At 37.8% G+C, this 20,815-nt stretch overlaps 1 protein-coding gene across 1 annotated transcript in view; it reads left to right on the forward strand.

Moving 5' to 3' along the window:
- The window catches only part of Ints9 (integrator complex subunit 9), an 87,658-nt gene that overhangs the window by 27,667 nt on the left and 39,176 nt on the right, over window positions 1-20,815 (forward strand). The window contains exons 3-7 of the mRNA XM_015499425.2: window positions 1,843-1,903; window positions 4,651-4,713; window positions 8,369-8,508; window positions 10,723-10,809; window positions 20,581-20,701. Of these exons, the coding sequence (XP_015354911.1) occupies window positions 1,843-1,903; window positions 4,651-4,713; window positions 8,369-8,508; window positions 10,723-10,809; window positions 20,581-20,701 (472 nt within the window). The remainder of the gene's footprint in view (window positions 1-1,842; window positions 1,904-4,650; window positions 4,714-8,368; window positions 8,509-10,722; window positions 10,810-20,580; window positions 20,702-20,815) is intronic.

Here is a 20,815-nt window from a genome sequence, read left to right on the forward strand (position 1 = left end):
GGGGGGGGGAGAAAGAGGGGGGGTTGGGGGTGGAGCAGAGAGATGAGGACAGACAGACTGTACTTCCTTTGCTCCTGTTATCTTTGTAAAGAGGAGGGGATGTTTACAGCCTTGTTTTAGAGTGAATGAAATGAGAATAGTGACCACATTATCTTGTGATTACACTTTTATTAGAAGGCTTGCTTTTTAAATCTGATCTGATAATAAATATATTTTTCAAGAAATAAGACATTTACAAGTAACAACACCGTTGACTATTCCGAAATGAGATGGGAATCATGAAAGGTAATGGTAATAGAATATTTTTCTGAGAGGTTAAAGCAGAAAACTCCCAGAGTTTTCCCAAATGAAAGAAAGACATTTATCAGATATTATTTAAACTAAACAAATTTGATTCTCCCACTTAGTGATTTTTCACTCTCAAGTACAAAATTTAAAATTCTCACTTTTGGATTAATAAAGGCAAAATGTAAACAGTTAACCAAGATAAAATGTATATGGGAGTTCATTGTACTTATCTTCTTATAACTTTTCTGTAAGTTTGGGATTAATGTCAAAATTAAAAGTTACTCCCCAAATTCTCAGGTTTTTTTTCCTAAGATTAAATGTGCATATATTTTATTCAGATTATATTTTCTTTGTTTTGGATTTAGATTACTAGGGATTGAACCCAGGGTCTGCTACGTCCTGAGCAACATCTGAGTGACATACCAGCCCTTTTTAAAGTTTTTTTATTTTGAGACATTCTCCCTAAGTTACCCAGGCTGGCCTGAAACTTGGGATCCTCCTGCCTGGCACTCACAAGTAGCAGGCATGAGGCAGCACCATGTCTAACCTTTATTCAGATTTTTAATCTTTACTAGAAGATTGAAAAATATTTACATATCTATGATTTTGCTTGAGTAGGAAACCAGAATCTGATAAAATTATTTGGGGAAGAGAGTGAAGGACTGTGCAAATAGTTGGTTTCTAATGAGAGTCCTTTTACTCTCATACCCTTACTTTGCCCTTGATTTTCATTTTAGACATTAACCTTGGGGTGAAGAACGGAAAGCCTCTCACCTTCCTACTCATACTCTTGGTGTTCTTTTTCTTACCACATCTCTTTGGTCTTTAAGTTTTTTGCCCTACCATAGTAATTGTTTTCTCTCCTGAATTATTGATAATTTTAGCTTTGGTATAATTCTCTACACAACTGGTAGAACACAGTTTACCAGAAGTTAATGTTTTTTTAATCCAGGCTTCTTAATATAACATACATGAAGTTAATCTTACCTTGTAGAAACTCTTCACCCAGGTGAAATAGCAGTCAGGGTGTCATTTTATCACGCTTGGGAAAACTAGCTTCATTTTCTGTAATTGGAAACTCAAGCCATAGGTGACAAGTGACTAATCCACTTGTCAGCATTAAATCCAGAGTGTGGATTTAACTAGAATCCATTTCCATATTCAGTAACCCACGCCTGCCTTCTCATCTACATTGGGATGCTACCCATTCGCCCTCCACTCAGGATTGTCATTAAGTAGTAAGACAAGGTAAAGTTGGGGAGCAATTGCAAAACTACCAAACACTAATACCTCATTTGTCTTTTTTCTTTATTTTTCTGCATAACATTCTTTTTAATTTTCCTAATTTTGTAGTAAACTGTTTGACCTTCTAATATTCTATTGCCACATAATTCTTGAACTTAATAAAACATGGTTATTTCTCATCTTTTTGTTGTGGGTGAGCATTACTGCCAGTAATTTCAAACTGTTTTTAATTTTATGGGGACAGTGTAGTCACTATGAAATCACTGAGGATTATAATCTATTTAGGATAATTTAATTTTTGTCTTGCAGTCCCAGGCTATCTAATCTTCCTGGCTGGTCCCTGAAGGATGGAAATGCTTTCTTGGACAAGGTAATGCCCCAGACAGAAATCTGAAATCTATCTGTACCCCGTGGAAAGCCATCTTATCATACCTGAACCAATCTGTTGTAATGTGACTTACAGGATCCTTTTCAATTTTCTTGTGTATTCTCCCACAAAATAACCCACAGTCCTCACTGAGGTCTGTAGTAATTATTGTTTTTAACTGCTTTTTAAAGAAATCTCAGTGTTCAGCTTCAGATCAAATTGGTGCATGTGTAAAAATCTAAGTACTACAACTGCATCCCAGCAATAGGAGGATGGCAAGTTCAAAGCCAGCCTCTGCAACTTAGCAACTTAGACCCTGTCTCAAAATAAAAAATAAATGAGGATATGATTCAGTAGTAAAATGCCCCAGGTTCAATTCCTGGTAAACCCCCCCCCCCAAAAAAAAAAAAGTATTGTCACAGAAAGAAAACTGTTATTCCTATAATTGTGATTAGAGTTTCAAAGATTATATTTATTAAAGAGTTCATCAACTGATTAAATACAAGACCAAAGCTACAAAAAGTCTTAAAACTATAATATACTTATAGTTTGTATAAAGAAGAATCAGAGATACAGGAAAGTTAAAAATTGTAAGGCTTCTCCAGTTCTTTTCTTGGTCCTCTAAATCATTTTCCTCTTGTAATTTTACAATTGAAAAACTGAATGACTTTAAGATCCTTAACATGATTCATCTGAATAAGACATTTTTTTCTTATATCAGATATTTATAATAAATTCCTTTTTTAAAGAATTAACTACTATAATTGCACCCCCCCACACCAAGTGTAAGCCAATGCATAATTCAAAACCAGATTTCTCTCTTATAGCTGACTATAAAATTATGCGACATTCAGAAACCTGTGTACCTGATTTCAGCCCGAGTCTCCTACTGGCTATAAATCATTGTTCCCTGAAAAATGCTCAGAAGCATCCCATTACCGCTGCATTGTGAGCGAAATGACTTGCATGTGTATGTGAAGTATTTCATTAGAAGGGAGTGATGAATAAGATACAGTGACATTGTAAGTGTTTGGAATGGTAAATATGCTTCTGCAGGCCAGGAAGAATGAGTGCCTCCCAGAGACATGCCTTTGGGGGAGGAAGATTACATAGCCAGTTTAAGGTTAGCAAAGCTTTGAAATTTCCCATGGTTTGTCTTTAATTGTTTTTAACCTCATCCTAAGAGAGTTGGGAGTCTTCTCCCATTAAACATAATTGCTTATTTGTTTTTAACTGGCAGGTACATTGTAACTAACTGTTTTTGACTCAGCCTATCCATAGTTAAATCAATACTCATGACTTATGTGGTACTCATAGAAGGAGAGGAAACAGCAAACAAGGGGAAGAAGTTTCTGATATGAGATTTGTAAACTTTGGAAGGACAGTAATAAAATTAATGCCCTATTTTCAAGTAAAGATTTAGAGTAAAATCATCATTCAGACTCTGATTTATAAATTTAGATACATGTGTATTTGAAAATATAGAAATATATGTTTAATGACTAATGAAAACACAAAGGAATGAAACTATTAACTATTTTTCCCTTCTGGAAAGATCAAAGGGTACTATCAACCAAATTCTGTTTTGTTGTAAAGTCATAGATAGCATTAACCTTGATGATACAAAAAATCTACCATAAACTTGTTTAAAGTGTCACTGAGGAAAGAAAACTCTGGTGGCCTTCTGGAGGCATGGGAGCAGACCCTGTTGGTGGCCCTGTATCCCTTAAGCCTTTCCATTTCAGTGTGTTCCGGCATAATTCCAGCTGCTGGTATCCATGTGGCTTTGCCTGATAATTTTTTTGTAAAACTGCACATTATGCAGGAGTTGGTAAATAAATAATACTGAAATGTATTTTTGTATCATTTCTCAGAGTTTCCCCTGAGAATAAGTTCTAGTTTTCCGAAGTGGTATGTCAATAACATCCATTATCAGCTACCTTTCTTCCTGTTGATCACTTCCTCATTTATGTGGGAGGTACTGGAAAAACAGCAACCACATGTAAACTACTTGTTCTCCAGTCCTTTTCTCAGGGATGGCCTTTGGAAGAATTCATACTGTCTCATGGGCATATTAAGTATGATTGTCATGAATTCAGTGGGGAGTTATATTCTGTTCCTTTATGCGTATACTTTTTTCTTTTGAATAAATATATTTAGTTTATAATCCCAAATAAAGGATATGTTTACAGAGATGAGCATTACATTCACAGTTTTTCCCTACCTTTGATCTTCCTGCCTTATTTGCCCTTTTCCCCGCAACCCTTGGTAAGTGTAGAAAAGGCTCTCAGTAATTTGTCTAGAGCCATGACTCCTAACCTGATTGCATAGCAGAATCACTGGAGGTACTTATCATAAATACAGATTCCATGTCCTTATCCCCAGTTTCTGATTCCTTAGTTCTTAGCTAGGGCCCAAGTAGTTTTCATTTCATCAGTGTCTCCAGATAACTCTAATGTTGTTGGCGTGGACTTCATAACTATTGGAAACCACTGGATCAGGGTTATAGAAACAGCATGGATTCCTGCCTGGCTTCCTTGAAGAGGCATCAAGTAGTATGTATGGGAATTCTGAATCTGCCACCAAGCAGCCTTTTTGCCCTCAATAAGATTCTAGGCCTACCTGAATCTAACTAAACAGGGAACAGTTAGCCTAAATAACCTCCCACCTTCACAGTTTGGTTGAAGATGTTATTTCTTTGATACTGTATAGGATATCTCTTCCTAGTATTTCCTCTTTATCTCTTCTAGGAGCTGAAGGAGTGCTCAGGTCATGTGTTTGTGGATTCTGTGCCTGAATTCTGTTTACCAGAGGTAAGATGAAAAGGAATCTTAATGTAGAAACAGCATATCATGTAATCTCTCACAGTGAAGCCAAGACATAGTTTTAAGGGGCTTAGCTTTCTATTTTCAAATTGAAATGAATCTGTTTTTCCCAGCACATTGTTATAAGCTAAAATATTATTTAGGAGCTTTTTATATTGACTATAAATCATTTAAGTCACTGTCTTCTTCCTATTTATAACTTTCTATAATCCCCATTGATTCTTTCAGGGCATAGTTTTGAGTTAGGTAAGGAATTAACTCAAGCTTTTCAGTTTTGTAATTATAATGCCTGTGTGCTTAGATTAAACCGTACTTTTCATAGTCTTGCTTACAGTGGGTACTTGAGGGTTGCTGTTATCCCACCAATGCCAGTAAACTGTAAAAATTCTTGCTGACTTAAAATATATTGAATATTACTTGAAATTCATGAATTCTGAACTGAGTGATGGATATCTGATGCTTACATTATTATCACAATGAAACTTGTTAGGGTTTGGGACCAATTTCACCCTTTCAAAGAAAACTGAGACAGTTTCCATTAGTTTTTGAGGTAACTAATCTCAGCTGACAGGTCTGATTCCAGAGAAACTTCCATGAAGTTCTCAATGGATAGGTGAAGTGTAGGGAGGCCAGTGGTTTCCCCAGAGTTCCTGATGATATCAGTGAGAAGCAGTCATCCTTTTATTTCCACATGCCTAGTGAGTACTGTGAGTGTGGAAAGCACATTCACACTTAAGGGTCAAAGAGAAAAGACAGTATGAAGTGCAGCTTCCCTTATTTTTATCTTTTCTTCCTCCAACTCTTTACATTTTTACACTTTTGTTTGATCCCTGTAGATGAACTTTTTTCTTTCTTTGAAGTATGTGTGCGTGCATCTTTTGGGGTTACCAGAGCAAAAGAAAAAGAGCACAAGGTAATGGAAGGTGACAGGTAAGGCAGGAAGTTTGAGATATGCTGATAAGAATAAAGGCAGACAGTTAAGAATCTTGAACCCTCCATTACTGCTGTTAAAATCTTTTTGTCATTCATGTTTGTCACTTAAGGAATTGGTGGGACAGTTCCCCATCTGTTTAAAGGTTCCTGATTCCAGGTGCTACATTTATTTTCAGCGTACCACAGGTGGCCCTGACTACTGCAACCTTCAGTTTATGGACAATAATGTGGAACATATGAATTGGTGCTCCGAGGACTTTCTGACTTGCTCTATAAAATACTCAATTTTTAAATTAGATGAGTATCATTTCACAGCTGACCTTTGCCGAGCTAAAGCGATACTGATATAGTTAGGGTTCTAAAGCCATATGATGCTTTTCAAGCAAAATTATCTGGTGCAAATGACTAATAATTACTATTTTAAGGTAGTGCCAGGCCATAGTAGGACTGAGTGAAAATAAGAGTAGAAGTAGGAGTGGGGCACTGATGACAGTTTAGTCTTTGTGGGCTTGTGGGTAAGTCCAGCAGACCCAAGCCCAGTCCTCATGAAGTTTATAATCTAGTGCAGCTACCTGAAACATTATCTCTGTATCCCCTCAACCTATGTTATGGTCTAGTGCAGTGTAGGGAATAACCAATGGATAATAACTGATTTTTCAGTTTGTAGAACCCCAAATGATTTCACACACAGTTCTAAGATTGGATTAAGTTATAAGGTTAAGGTTGAATTCCACTGAGTGAAAATATGTACATAAATATGTAAATAAATAAATATGTAAAAAATATGTAAATAACAAAAATGTAAATAAATAGAATTCATAAATTTGGTTTGGATGGTAAATTCATTTCTTAGGGAAAATGGCTAATTAAGCCTGCATTCTTTTTTTTTTAGTTGGGCACAATAAATTTTTTATTTATTTTTATGTGGTGCTGGGGATCGAACTCAGTGCCTCACACATGCTAGGCAAATGCTCTACTGCTGAGCTACAACCCCAGTGACCCCCTAAAGCTCAAATTCTTTTTATACACACACACACACACACACACACACACACACACAAAATAAATATATATATTTTTTATTCTAACTATCCTCACAAAATTTCTCATAATTCTAGACTCTGGGCTGATTTTTATATATTAAAGAAAAATTTGAGGTTCTTTTCACCCAGTTTCTGTATACATGAGGGAAGATAATAATACTTTTGAGCTTTATTATTGTTTCAACTGGCATTCCTGTCATTTGCCTTCTGTATCTGTCACTCTGATGCTGTCTTAATTTCCTTATTTGCTTAAAAATAATTCCAGAGAGATAGTGCAGAAGAAAACTAGTGAGGTATTATGTGATCCTTCATCATAGGATAAGGATGTTGTCTTGCAGGTGCAGCGCACAGTGTGGAGTTCAGGGTGATATTCCTTGGCTGTTATTGTCATTAGCATGTTATTCACATAAATGTCATTGTCCTAGCCTTGAGGCGCATATGACCTGTACTCACTTGCTATCCTCAGGAGCCCATGATGCCTCAGCAGCTTTATTAAATTAACTTATTTTATATGTAAAGTCATTCAGCCAGAAAATACCCATAGCCAAAATGGCACACTGCCCCTTGTCATTTGCTTGTGTCATAGATCTTTGGTCTTTCTCCTCCATGGGAGACATATTAGATCAACAACCTGTTCTCCTAACTGAAGCACATTTATAGTCATGGCTGTGCTTGTCCTTGGTGTGCTGTCTGGTTTCTAAGGCAACATGACGATGTCTTGAGCCACAGCACCTCACTTTCCCCACAGCCAGTGCTCCTCACAGAGAAGGGCCTGTTGGAGGCCTGTTGTGTATTGCTTACCACAGGTGGGAGGGGACAGACTCAGGACAAGTTGCTACTCTGACGTGCCATTGTACAGAATCCTGTCACAAGAGGACTACACATCAAGTGCTGTGGGAGTTCTGAGAAGCAAGTGAATTCTTTGATCCAGGCACATCAGGACAGCCAACTGGAAAAAGAGAACTGAGTCTCAACAAGTAGGACTTGAATTTATAGGAGAAAATTTCCTTCTTCTATAAGAATTTCTTTAGAATTTACCTAACTTGGAGAGCATTTTCCTTGCCTGCTGTTCCTTTTTGTTTCATGTAAACTTAATTATGGACTTAAAGAGCAGGTTTAGGTAAAGATTAGAAGAGAATGTGAGAATTAGGATAGAATTCTTTAACTACTGTTTCTTTTTTTTCCCCCCTGCTCCCCTGTGTACAGAACTAGTGGTCAAAATTGCCTCAAAAAACAAAAGCCAGTTGTCTCTGTATTTGACTTCTGAAGAGCAGGTTTCTGCTTGCTGTTTCCCATTACCTGTAGCCATGGTGCACTATTTGCCAATAAGCCCTTAGAGCTTATATTGTGCTCTCTCTGCTTCAGGTTACCTGATACCTCTTGCCACCGCTGTTGCAGTGTCTTGTCATCTGTCTCCAGAACTTTGTTCTGGTAAAATCATGGTGCTGCTGGTGGACTGGCTGCATTCCCATTGTTAGTTGTCCTATAACACTGCTTAATGTCTATTAGGAAATAGCCTACAATGAGAGAACAGCAGTGTTGTGGGAAAGGCCTCATTATTCTAAAGTACAAAAACTACTCTTCTGCATTCTGACAGCATCATTTTTCAGTCACATCATGTTGATCTATGTGTCCTGCATAGATACCTATCATCCCTTTCTTTTCAGACTGAGCTAATAGACCTGTCTACAGTAGATGTGATTCTCATCTCAAACTATCACTGCATGATGGCACTGCCCTACATCACTGAGCATACCGGATTCACAGGCACAGTGTATGCCACAGAGCCCACCGTTCAGATCGGCAGGTGAGAGCGTTATTCTTATCCCCTTGGGTGTGGCTGCAGACCTCCTCTCAGTGGTGACTGTACAGTGGAGTGTGGTGCCAGAAGTGTTTATTATTTACTTCTGAGCAATTCACCAAAAAACAGGACAGAGTGGGCAACTTTCTACAGGTCTGTTCATTGGAAGTGCCTAGAGAATGATGCTGTGGGTAGTCCCATTAGTCTTGTGTTTTTTGGTTTTGTGTTGGTTTGGCTTTTGTTGTTTTTTTTTTTTTTTTTTTTTTCATTTCTGTTTTCAATAAACTCAAAGGAGTTTGTGAAGATAGCTCCTCTGCAGATGCTACTAATTGGGAGAGGTAGTGTTTAAGAAAATGCCACAAAGATGCAATGCAAAGAACTTCAGAGAAAGTAACTTAATATATTTAAATAAAGAAGGAAAACAAATTTTATTACTTGGCTTTCAAAATATTCCCCTTTTATGGTTTATTGCAGACTATAAATAGAGACGGCCTAAAGAAGACAGGGGATACATAAGTAATTAGATGGTTAAAATGTTCTTGCTGGTATCAGAGAGAAACAGCACTCAAAGGAGTTAAGACTGTGTAGTCTTCCTTTGTCTCCAAGAGGACTCTGCTGTCCCTCTCTCTGCCCCCACCAGACCTCACCTGTAGGTATTTGCTGCAAGTAACCATAGTACCATTTAGTGAGGAAAAAAAGTGTCAAGAAAATTACCCCAGAAAAAAGTCGTCTTAATTATTGTTTTGAAATAAATTAATAAAATTGATAGAAAACTGTTGGGACCCAAGATACCAAATTCAGAGATGATATAGATTCTTAGATTGGATTCTAGTGTCTTGCAGATGTTCAACAATATGAAATGATTGGAAATGAAACAGTCTTGTGTGTGAAACCACATTGCCTGCAGTATGCACAGAAAACCATAAGGGATCCAAGGAGGGGCCATTATATAGGAAAGTAAACCTCAGGGATGAAGCAGTTTCAGTGAGATGAAAAGCAAAAAAATGTTAAAAGTCTAGTCTGAAGAAGTTAAAATATGAGGCTGGCTATCCCAGAGTATTCTTATGAAAGCTCAGCCAGAATAACAATCCTAAATCCTAGATGTTGGGATGCTGGAACTAGTACTGCTCCTTCAAGATAGAAAGAGGAATGGGCACCATGATGCATGTCCACAATCCCAGCTACCTGGGAGGCTGAGGCAGGAGGATCACAAGTTGGAAGTCAACCTTAGCAATTGGTTCAAGACCCTGCCTCAGAATTTAAAAAGGGACTGAGGATGTAACTTATGGTAGAGTGCTCCTGAGTTTAATCCCCAAATACTGGGATGGGAAAGGGGAAGAGGAGGAGATGGTATTAGGATTAAGTAAATAAATGGAAATGAGATGAAGTTGTTCAGCTTTCAGGTGCTAATAAATTTATATGTTGATTTGGAGAAGATTTAAATCAATATGGATCTATGTTAGGTTATAAACAAGGACTCAAGAGGTTGATAGTGTGTTTATAGCTTTCTGGTCATCCTCTAGCCCTTAAGAATTCTAACAGTTCTCTGCCATGAATCCCCAGGGTGTGTGTACCCTTGATTCAGTTGAATGTGGCATTTCTTAGTTTCTCTCGACTATAATTCTGTAGTGTTCCATCTCCTTATCTCAGAGATCTATGCTTTTCCTTATCCTTTAGTTAAATTTTTGGGATTTAGTCCTTGGAATATTATCCCATTGGAATTTTGCTAATTCTTAAAACATGCCAACTTCATTTATCAGCTTAAAATGTCTATTTGATATTGTCTTTTTTAAAAAGTAATCTTGTCCCCACCCTGCTGCTACTAAGATCAATACTTCACAGTCATATAAATTCTTCTCATTTAGTAATATAAAGGTAGGAATCTTAGAATTAGTTAAAATAAACTTATATGTGTGTGTATATATATATATATACACACACACACACACACACACACATATATATATATATCAATTTTTAGAGATAAAAAAAATCAGGCTTGCTTTAAAGGTGGACTAAATCATTTAAATTCAGAATTTTTGACATTTTTCAGTGAGAAAGTTGCATTTTTGTTAAACCATATAAAATGGTACCTAAGCTTATTTGAACAGAGAGGAAGTAATAAAGTAGGATAGAGAAGGTGGGCAAGTCCATTTCTCCTGGTTACAGTGTAGATCAAGGTGTTTATCTAATTTTTTCACCCATTTTGTTTAAACTCAGGCTTCTCATGGAAGAGCTGGTGAATTTCATTGAAAGAGTGCCAAAGGCTCAGTCTGCCTCCTTGTGGAAGAATAAGGACATACAGCGGTGAGGACTTCCCGTGGACTGTGGAGCCCTATGCTTTACCCAGTTGTTTCATTTGCTTAGTCATTGTGCTAAAGCATTGATCATGTTAGAATTTAAAGATTCTTCATATTATATGAAAGGATTACATTTGATTCAGCTTATAAGGCCCTGTGCTGGATATGGGATTGTTAAGGAACCTTGGACTCTCTCTTTGAGGTATTCAGGTTTAATGGAAAAATCGGATGTTTCAAAAGGTCAGTTAAAATCTTGCAGTACTACTGTTAGCACTCAAAAATGAGGAACTCTTGCTACCTAAGGAAGCTATGGGCATTCCTTAGGGAATGACATTAAGATGGATCTAGAGAAGGAAAAAAGGACTTTTTCACATTAAAAAAAAAAAAAAAAAAAAGTTTAGCAGGGCCCAGGCGTGGTGTCATGGGACAGTGTCTTCAGAGGACACTGAGAGTTCAGTGTGGATTAAAACTGATAGAGAGGTGGAAGATGAAAGTAGAAGGAAAGCTGGGGAGAGAGAATACAGGCTCTTATGTGAGACCTGAATTTTACATTGTTGAGAATGTGTGGTTTTTCCAGCAGAGGTTTTTAAGGAGAATGACATGGCCAATTTATGTTTGGGAAAGGAACTCTGGAAGTAGCATGGAGGGTGGGTGGGAATGCAGAGGTGGGAAAAGGAGACCAGCAATGGGACTGTTTCAGAAACCCAGGGAGATGACAAAGGCCTAAACTAAGGTAGTAGCTATGAATGAGAAGAGGAAGACTCAAGCTTTCAAGAAGCTTATGAAGTAGGATTGAGAAGAAGTGTACAGCAGGCTACAGAGTAGTGATGAGGGACGTAAGAAGAGAACTGAGTTGTCTCAGATCTGCAGAAACACCAAGTAGAATGGAGATTGGGAAGCCATTGGCAATCCCAGAGAGTATAATTGCCATAGAGCGCTAGAACCAGAAACCAGATTATAAAGGGTGAAGTAAATAAAAATACCATAGGTGACCAAGGAGGCAGCTGTCTATCTTACCATACTGGACTTTCTCTTACCCTAGCAACTGCTGCCTTCACCTCCCTACCTGTACCACAGCAGACCCAACCTTCTGGTCTGAGCATAAAGAGCCTGAAGTTTAACTTAATCTTTGGACTAGACATGTTCCATACACTCCTACTTTTTTCTAGCTATCTTGACACTAATTTCAGTGATATTGGTAGCCACCTGCTTATCAGATTTAGAACATTTTAGTTCTTGCCAATCTTATTTTATAAAAACATGTATATGTAGCTAGAAAAATATGCTTTGTTTTCTGTTGGGTCTTTTCAGAGTTTGAATATGAGTCTCCTCTGTGCGTTTCTTTGTACTCATTACTTATTTAAGCAGCACTTGTTGTGACTACTCTAAGTGTGATATTTGTGTAATCCTTTAGCAACCCTCTGAGGTGAGTAGCGGTGTTACTGCCATCTAGCAGAAGACACACATGGCACAAAGAGTTTCAGTAACTTGTCCAAGGTCACCCCATCTGTGTGTAGCAAGATCTGGGTTCTCATCTGTGGCCGCAGAGTCACACTTCTCACCTCTTTTCTGATCCATTCTTTGTGCCCGTGTGCTGGCTGTCACCTTGTGTGTGTTATCTCTAAATGCCATGGGTGGAGGAGTACATGTTTTCTGAGTCTTTTTTGTGTTCCCTCTTTAGGGTTGTTGTGTGAGTGGCCTTGCCTTGGCTGGATGGCTCATATTTGAATGGCTTTCTTGATCGGACAGCTCTCCCAGCAGGGTCCTTGGACCCTCTCCTCCTCCTCCTCCTCCTCCTCCTCCTCCTCCTCATTCTCAGCTCCCTTTTCTGCCACCACTCACTTTGTCACCTTCCTTCCCTCTTTTCTTTCCCTCTCCCACACACATAAGACCCCATTTCCATACACCTCCCTTCTTAGAAACCTCAGGACTTTGTTTTTTCCCTCATAGGACACATATGCTTTGGCTTCCCCTGCTTCCTCCTCTTAAGTTTATGCTCTTTGTAGTATTCAGCCGCAAATAGTTTTGGCACACCAGAAGTAATATTCCAAGGTCAGTATTTCCTGACTTTCCAAACCTTGGACTAACTCTCAGCCCCAAGTCCTTATTTGCCTCCTCTTCTGTGACCTTGGGCACAGTCCTTGGCAGTTTTCCTTTGCCTCTCATTCTTTGTAAACTGTAAGAAAATAACTGACTCACCAAAGAAATGTCATAATGTATTGGGGAGAATGTGAATGGAATTTAAAGGAGAACAGAGCTAGGGTAGGATCCTGAAAGATCTCATAAAGTGTTTAGGTAATCCTCCTTTTTAAAAGAAAGTGTTGATTAAATTAAAACCTTGAGATTTCCCATCTTGCCACACAACGGGCAAAAATTAGGAACCAAAAGCTAAATTGGTAGAATAGCAAGGAGAATAACATGTAGTATTGAGGGCTGGGGTTGTGGCTCAGCGGTAGAGTACTCTCCTAGCACGTGCAAGGCCCTGGGTTCTATCCTCAGCACCACATAAAAATAAATAAATAAGATGATATTGTGTCCAACTGAAAAATAAATATTAAAAAAAAAAAAAAAACATGTACTGATGAAAAAGACCGTCTTTCATTTTGACCCTGGTCAGGTATTATGTTTTAGCTTTTGAGCATAATTTGAGGCTTAGTTATTGATAGAGAAAGAAGAGTCTAATTGACAGAAAGAATATGCTTAGGTGTTAGACATACCAAGGAAGTTTTATTCTTTGTTTTTTGTTTCCCCTCTGGATAAACCTAGCATAAATATTAGAATTGGTACAAGAGTTTGAACAGCTATTTATTCTTTAATTGGCATCTGGAAAAAAAAAAAAAAAAAGGAGTTCTTTTGAATTTAACCTTGGGCCAGCATACTAAAAGGTACTTAATTGGGGCACCATTATATTGAAAGACTGACATCACCTTTAGGTTTTTTCCTCTGACAGGCCAGTTGATACCTAGTGTCCCAAAATACTGAAAAACATTCCTTGCAGTCTAGCTCATTGAAAAATTTTCCTAGGTGATATAGGCCTTGTCTTCTCTATTTTTTTTTTTTATTCTTTTTCCCCCTAAATTCTTGCACTTTCCCTGCCCAGTTGCTCTAAAACAGAGGTCACAGATTCACATGCTGCAGGGCTAGAATATATGAGATGGCCTGGTGGGGACAGGACTGGTGACCACATCCTTTTACAGGGGCAGCTCAGCACAGCTTCAGCTTATTGTGGTTTGAGACAGTGGCCACTAAATCTTTTTTTTAATTATTTTTTTAAGAGAAGTTCAAAATCTGGATGCATTCCATGTGATTTTTAAAAATCTTTTAAAATTGTTGGCCCATACAGAAAATAAAATCCTACATGATTCAAGCAGATCCTTTGTAAACTGGTTTTGAGACTTAAGCCCCTTGGTTTTACATAGACTTAAAACTTACTTGGGCACTCTCAAAGTAGATCTTGGTCAAGTGCCTAAAATTAATGCATCTTAGTAGCTTGAGTTACAAATAAGACCATCAACTAAAGAAAACATAAATTAAAATACTTCAAGCTTATTGGTCAAAAGAATTTGACAAATTCCCTTGAATCATTCAAAGTGAGTTTGAATTAGCACTTGATTTATTATAAGTATGTATATATATAAAAAAAAATATGATTACTCCTGCTTTTTGGCAGTTGTATGACTTCCTGCCTCAGTTGACACTACTTTCTTGAGATTTATTTCAAATAAGTTAACTGTCCTTCTTCCTAGTTTTGACACTCTTCCTGAAAAAAAGAGAGATTTTTAAAGAGAAGGAAAATCCCTTGCAATATAATTTTTTACTCTCTGACTTGCCGATACTCACTTTAAAATTTAGGCTTTTGATGGGAAATTTTAAAACAAAATATTCTACTTAAGAAAATTAATCTAGCCTCTAATATTTTTATATAAGGGTAGCATTTTTAATAAGACCAGAAATTCACAGTAATAATAAAAGTAAATCATTAAAAGATATTGTCATAATCCTCTTATAAGCATTAAGGAAATTCTCTCATAAGTATTGAATTTAAAGTGAAGGTTCATACCTTATAGAAGATTTTTAATTTTTTAAATATATGCATATTAAAATTGATGTTCCTCCTTGCTGAACGTGGTGATGCATGCCTGTAATCCCAGCAGCTCCAGGGAGGCTGAGACAGGAGGATCATAAGTTCAAGGCCAGCCTCAGCAACTACAGCACTTCTGGATTAAATCCCCAATACCCAAAGGAAGAAAATATATATGTTCCTTTGCTCTGACACTCCTTGGCTGTTTGCAGAGGAATTTATCAGGTCAAATTATATAATGGGAAGAAAATTTTAGGGTATGGGTTTAGAAGTAAAAGAGGCTAGTATTTAATTTCACATCTGCTTCTTAGAACTACAGAAATTTATTTCTTGTAGACTCTATTGTTCAGAGATGGTGTTAGCAACTTCATAAGAGTTCTTGCTAGGACTAAATTGAATAGTATTAGTGACATCCTTAAAACAGTGTGAGGTATAGTAGGTGCTCAGTAATTGCCAGAGTCCTTCTTCCCATGACCACCTTTCAGGAACCAGAACACATCATCTGAGCCTAATTTATCTGCAGACTCCACCTTTCTGGTGAGAGCGGGGGAGGGGGGGTCCACTGAACAGAAGGAAACAGTGTTTTAGCCCTTAGCTCCACTGTTGCATCTTCTTGGCACTGTCATCCAGACTCTCCGAACCCCAGTCTCCTTTCCTGTTAAGTGCAGTAATTGAATTAAATCATCTCTAATTCTCCTTATGTTACATTTTTAAAATAGGTCCAAGAAAGAGGCTCCTTAAAACAAGTTCTTTTAGAATTGCAGCATTTGAGTCATCACAGCTCATTCAGCCTTGCAATCCCTAACACTCTTGTCGCATTTCATTCAGAGTTGACTAGCCTCTGAGAGACTGATGTGTGCTAGCCAGATTCCCTGGATATTGGTTGACAAGCAAAACCTCCTTTATGCTGAGACCTGAGTGGCTCAGAACTAAGAGTGGTTCATCTCCCTAGGACTGTGTTCTGGTGAGCAAGTCCACTTAAGAGATCAAATTATAGATAAGATTCTTTTCCATAACCAAAAAATTAAAGCAGAGATAGTTTGGGTACTCTAAGGAGTTGTTCCTATCATGCTTTGGTAGCCAAATCAATTGCCTTTGTACTTTCTAGAGATCATTTTGGTGTAATGCAAAAATGAGGGATTATAATCTAGTTTCACATTAATATTTAGAATTGCTTGATCTGAGGCTCTGCTATTGGTAATTCCATTTAGCACATCTGACATATCCTCATCCTCCTGAATTATGTTAACTGCTGTTTGCTCTAATGAGGAAAGAACTTTTCTGCTCCTCGTATTCTTTGTATTCTACTCTTATATTAATTTTGTTCATTCATTCACTTAACAAATACTTAGAACTCAATCCATGTTCTTCTTATCAATAAAACACTTTTAAGTGTTCCCTGCACTCCTAAGTCTTAAAACTCTTTAACCAAAAGACATGATGTCATACTGCTTGTTATGCTAGAGAATGTAGGAAAAGCAGCAAAACTTTGGCATGACGTCAGAGCACTGGGTAGTAGGTTTATTAGGCACTGGGTATGATAGGAACAACAACAAAAAAAGCAATGAAATCTTTTAGAAAGTACTTATGAAAAATTTAGACTGTGAGAACTTTGATAAATTAGAAAGCCAGGAAAAACAGAACTAGTTCCCTCTGGGTTTCCTTATTCTACTTATTCTAAATCTGCCAATAATCGTAATGGCTTTAAATGGCTCTATAAATGCCACTCTATAATTATGGCCTCAAATAAGCATAAGATGAGTTTTAAGGAAAGCTAAGTTAGGATGTTAGGAGATACAAGGAAGTGATGACAAAGTGACTCAGTATCTACAAAGAGTAAAGAGGGTGCTAGCAAACAGATTTTTTAGTGTAAATATTCCATTTTCAGAGAGCTAGGAATGTGGCTCAGTGCTTGAGCCCATGCATAGCACCCATGAGGCTCTGGGTTTGATCTCCAACACCACAAAAAAATAAAATTAAAAAAGAAACCAACCCAGAATACTTTAGACTCATTTTTTTGGTAACTCATAACTAGCAAGTGCCTGGCATAAGTTTGTTTTTTTAAAAAATGCCCCAAAACTTAAGAACTCAAGGAGCTTGTTGACAAAGATTCAGTACTAAGGGGCAAGACTTGGGCTGGGTTTGGCAGGTTCAGTCGAACTGCAATGAGGCAAGAGACCATTTTGAGACAAGGGCACAGGATGAGCAAAATATGGCATGACTAAGAGGTGAAAGAGAAAATAATTAGATGTTAAATCTTAGTATTGCACAAGAAAATAATGAAATTTTTTTCTCTTTAAAAAGCCACTAATACATTGTTTGATCCCTAATTTAAGACTACTTTTTGCCTAGTTAAAAAAAAAAAAAATTTACCTAAATTGTTTGTGAAAATAGTCACCAAATGTATGTGAAAAAGAAAACTATACATTTCTAAGTACAGAAAGGACAAATAACTAGTTTTAGATCTGAAAGATATAAATAATATATGATGTCAGAGTAAAATCCCAAGAGAATTTAGTCACAAGGGTTGAGGGAATTAATACACACTGGGGAGTGGGGGGTGCACTTACCCATACAGTCAATTCACATACATTTATACACACAGCCTTTGCATCTAGTTCCACATCTGTGGATTCAGCCAACTGCCTATTAAAAATATTTGCTCCTGCACTGACCTTTTTTTGGTCAGTGTTCCCTAAACACTATAGTATAACAATTATTTGCATAGCATTCATATTGTATTGAATATTACAGATAATCTAGAGGTGATTTAAAGTATATATGAAGATGCTGGGTATTCTGACAAACTTATAGTCCCAGCTACTCAGGAGGCTGAGGCAGGATTACTTGAGCCAGTAATTCAAGGCAAGCCTGGGTTATATAGCAACACCCTGTCTTAAAAAATAATAATAATAATATTTAAGTATATAGCAGGATAGGTATAGGTTATATGCAAGAACTATACCCCATCTCTGCCCTTATCCCCCAGTACTGGGGACTGAACTGAGGGGTTCTCTATCACCGAGCTGCATCCCATCCCTTTTTATTTTTATTTTAAGAGAATGTCTCACTAATTTGCCCAGGCTGGCCTGAACTTGCAGTCCTCCTGCCATAGCCTCCTGAGTCACTAGGATTACAGCATGATAAAGAACTTGAGCATTCATAGATTTTGCTGTCTATAGGGGGGTTCTGTAACCAATCCCTCAATGGATTCTGAGTTTGGCTATACTTATATTTATTAGTAAAATAAATTTACACACACACACACACATTGTCCTACATGGGAAGCAGGAAGAGAGAATATGCTTGAAAAGGCCATCGGGAGAACAGAACCAGTAGAAAGGAAAGCTTCGTGTTGTTTTGGGTAATGACAGTACTGGTTGTCAAGTGCTGTGTAAGGAAACTCAAAGAAGAGAAAACAGGTGTGAATTTAGCCTTGTGTATGACTTTTTAATCAATCTCTTAGATGACTCATTTGCAGGGCCCTAGCAAAAGCTGCATCACACACTCACCTGAAAGGAGAGATGTAGTTGGACTGCAAATGTTATTATTATCACCCTCCCTGATCCCTAGCAGATCCCACTTTAGTCTTCAAGATCTGGCATAGAGTCAAGAAATCCTGCTCCTACTCAGTCCAAAGCAAGATATTTTTTTCTAGGGAGTGCAGCCCTAGGAGGTCTCATCCTGAGAATTTAAAGGGATTAAAACAGGGTAATAGGGCTGGGGATGTGGCTCAAGCGATAGCGCGCTCGCCTGGCATGCGTGCGGCCCGGGTTCGATCCTCAGCACCACATACAAACAAAGATGTTGTGTCCGCCGAGAACTGAAAAATAAAAATAAATATTAAAATTCTCTCTCTCTCTCTGAAAAAAAAAAAAAAACAGGGTAGTAGGTTGGGTTCTTCCTCTAGAGCAGTGTGTGGCCATACAAGTTCAGAACCGTTGCTGTTCATTGAGGTGAATCCTTCTGGGTTGAACTTCATTACAATAGTGTTGGACAGTGCATATGCCCCTGGAGCTGCAGTGCCTGTAATTGTTGGGACACGTGACAGCAAACATTCATCAGCATCTCCTATGCACTAGACCCTTTCTATTCATTGTAAATAAGGGGTTTTTTTGCAGAAAACTGAAGGGAAGATGACATTCTCCCCCTTTTTATAAACCAGGACCCAGAGGCGAAGAGGTAACTCTGGACTTTAATCAAGACTTGCCTGGGTATAAGTCCTTGTTTTTCCATCATTCTACTGCCTCTGAGAGAAATCTCTCCTTCCTAAAAGCAGCAAGTACAGGGCTGCAAAGGAGATGAGAAGAAGTAGCAGCACTGCGCTAGTAGTCTTATCCACTTCCCTGCACTGTGACATGCGGGCCAGGCCCTTCCCCAAAGAGCGCATGAGTGTGCATCTGGCCTAGATGGTGTCACAAACCTGAGAAAAATGAATGAACAGTCTCTGTTTTAAGTAGGAGTAAGTGTTGTCTACCTAAAAGGTAGATGACAAGAGATGGTGTGGGTTACAGGTGAGAGAGCCTGGCACTAGAAGGGCTCAGTATATAAAATACAGGTTGAAGCAGGGCCTCATGTAAGCCATGCCAGGAGCCTCTTATTTTATCCTGAATGTGACAGTGAGCATCGATGATTGTAGATGAGGGTGCGCTTATGGGGTCCTCACACCTACTCGGTGTGTTTCAGGAGAGAGGAGAGACTAGTGCATACATCCCTTCACCAGAAGTACTTTGACTATTTCCAGTGAATCTCAGGGAGGTCACTCTTCCAGATCATTTCTCATACTAGAGCAAATGATAAAATGTTTTTCTAACAGCACATTTTTGTGAGTATAAAGGGGTGTTCTGAGGCTGATCTTAAAGGTCACAAATCATGCCTTATTTTCTTTTGTGCTAAGCCCCATCTATGTTAAATTCAGTTCTTCTCTCAGGACCATTAGTGAAGTTGATTTCATTTATTTTTTGTGAATAGGGAATACAATGTGAGATGTCAATACAAATGCTCAGGCAAAGAGGATAGATGAGTGATAGAGCACTTGCTTGGCAGGTGCAAGGCCCTGGGTTGAGTACTTTAATACAAAATAGAAACAAAAAAAGAGCTCAAATAGAAATGCTCTATATTAAGATGTATGTGGTAAACCTTATAGCAACTATTAATAACTCAAATAGTGAAAATTATTAAAGAAATTAAAAGGCTACATGAGAAAACACTCATAATAAAAGATGAATAGAGGAACAAAAGAGATGTGAGACATACAGAAAAAAATAAGTTAGCAGACATGATCCAGCTGTATCACTAATAAAGTTAAATGTAAATGAACTGAACAATCCAATCAGATTGTAGAAATTAATTGACTGGACTTAAAAAAAAGAAAAGAACCTATACTAGATAACAAAATTGAGATTGGAAAATATAAATGAAATCAAAAATTGTTCATTTTTAAATCAACAATAATGATAAATTTTTAGTTGACCCCCCCACACACACACAAAAATAGAGAACTTACATTACCACAGTCAAAAATGAAAGGAGACAGTAGTACCAGCCTTACAAAAATAGAATTGATTATACTGGAATCCTAAAGTCACATGCCAATAAATTGGGCAATTTAAATAGAGTGGACAAATCCCTAGAAAGGAAAGCTCTATCACAAGAAGAAATGTTTGCCTTGTATATGACATTGTGATGCAATTACAGGCTCCTGCCTTCTCCTCTCAAGGATGCCGTGGAAGTGTCAACCTGGAGAAGATGCTACACAATGCAAGAGGTGAACTCTGCCCTTAGCAAAATCCAACTGGTGGGATATTCTCAGAAAATTGTGAGTGTTGATATTATTCTAAAGTGACTCATGAGTGCTTTCGATTCATATTGTACTTTGAAGGATCATGTAGTTCCCTTTTTAAAGTCATTCTGTCACCAAGAATCTTGTACA

Source organism: Marmota marmota, unplaced genomic scaffold (genome assembly GCF_001458135.2).
Source record: "Marmota marmota marmota unplaced genomic scaffold, marMar, whole genome shotgun sequence".
Taxonomy (NCBI): Eukaryota; Metazoa; Chordata; class Mammalia; order Rodentia; family Sciuridae; genus Marmota; species Marmota marmota.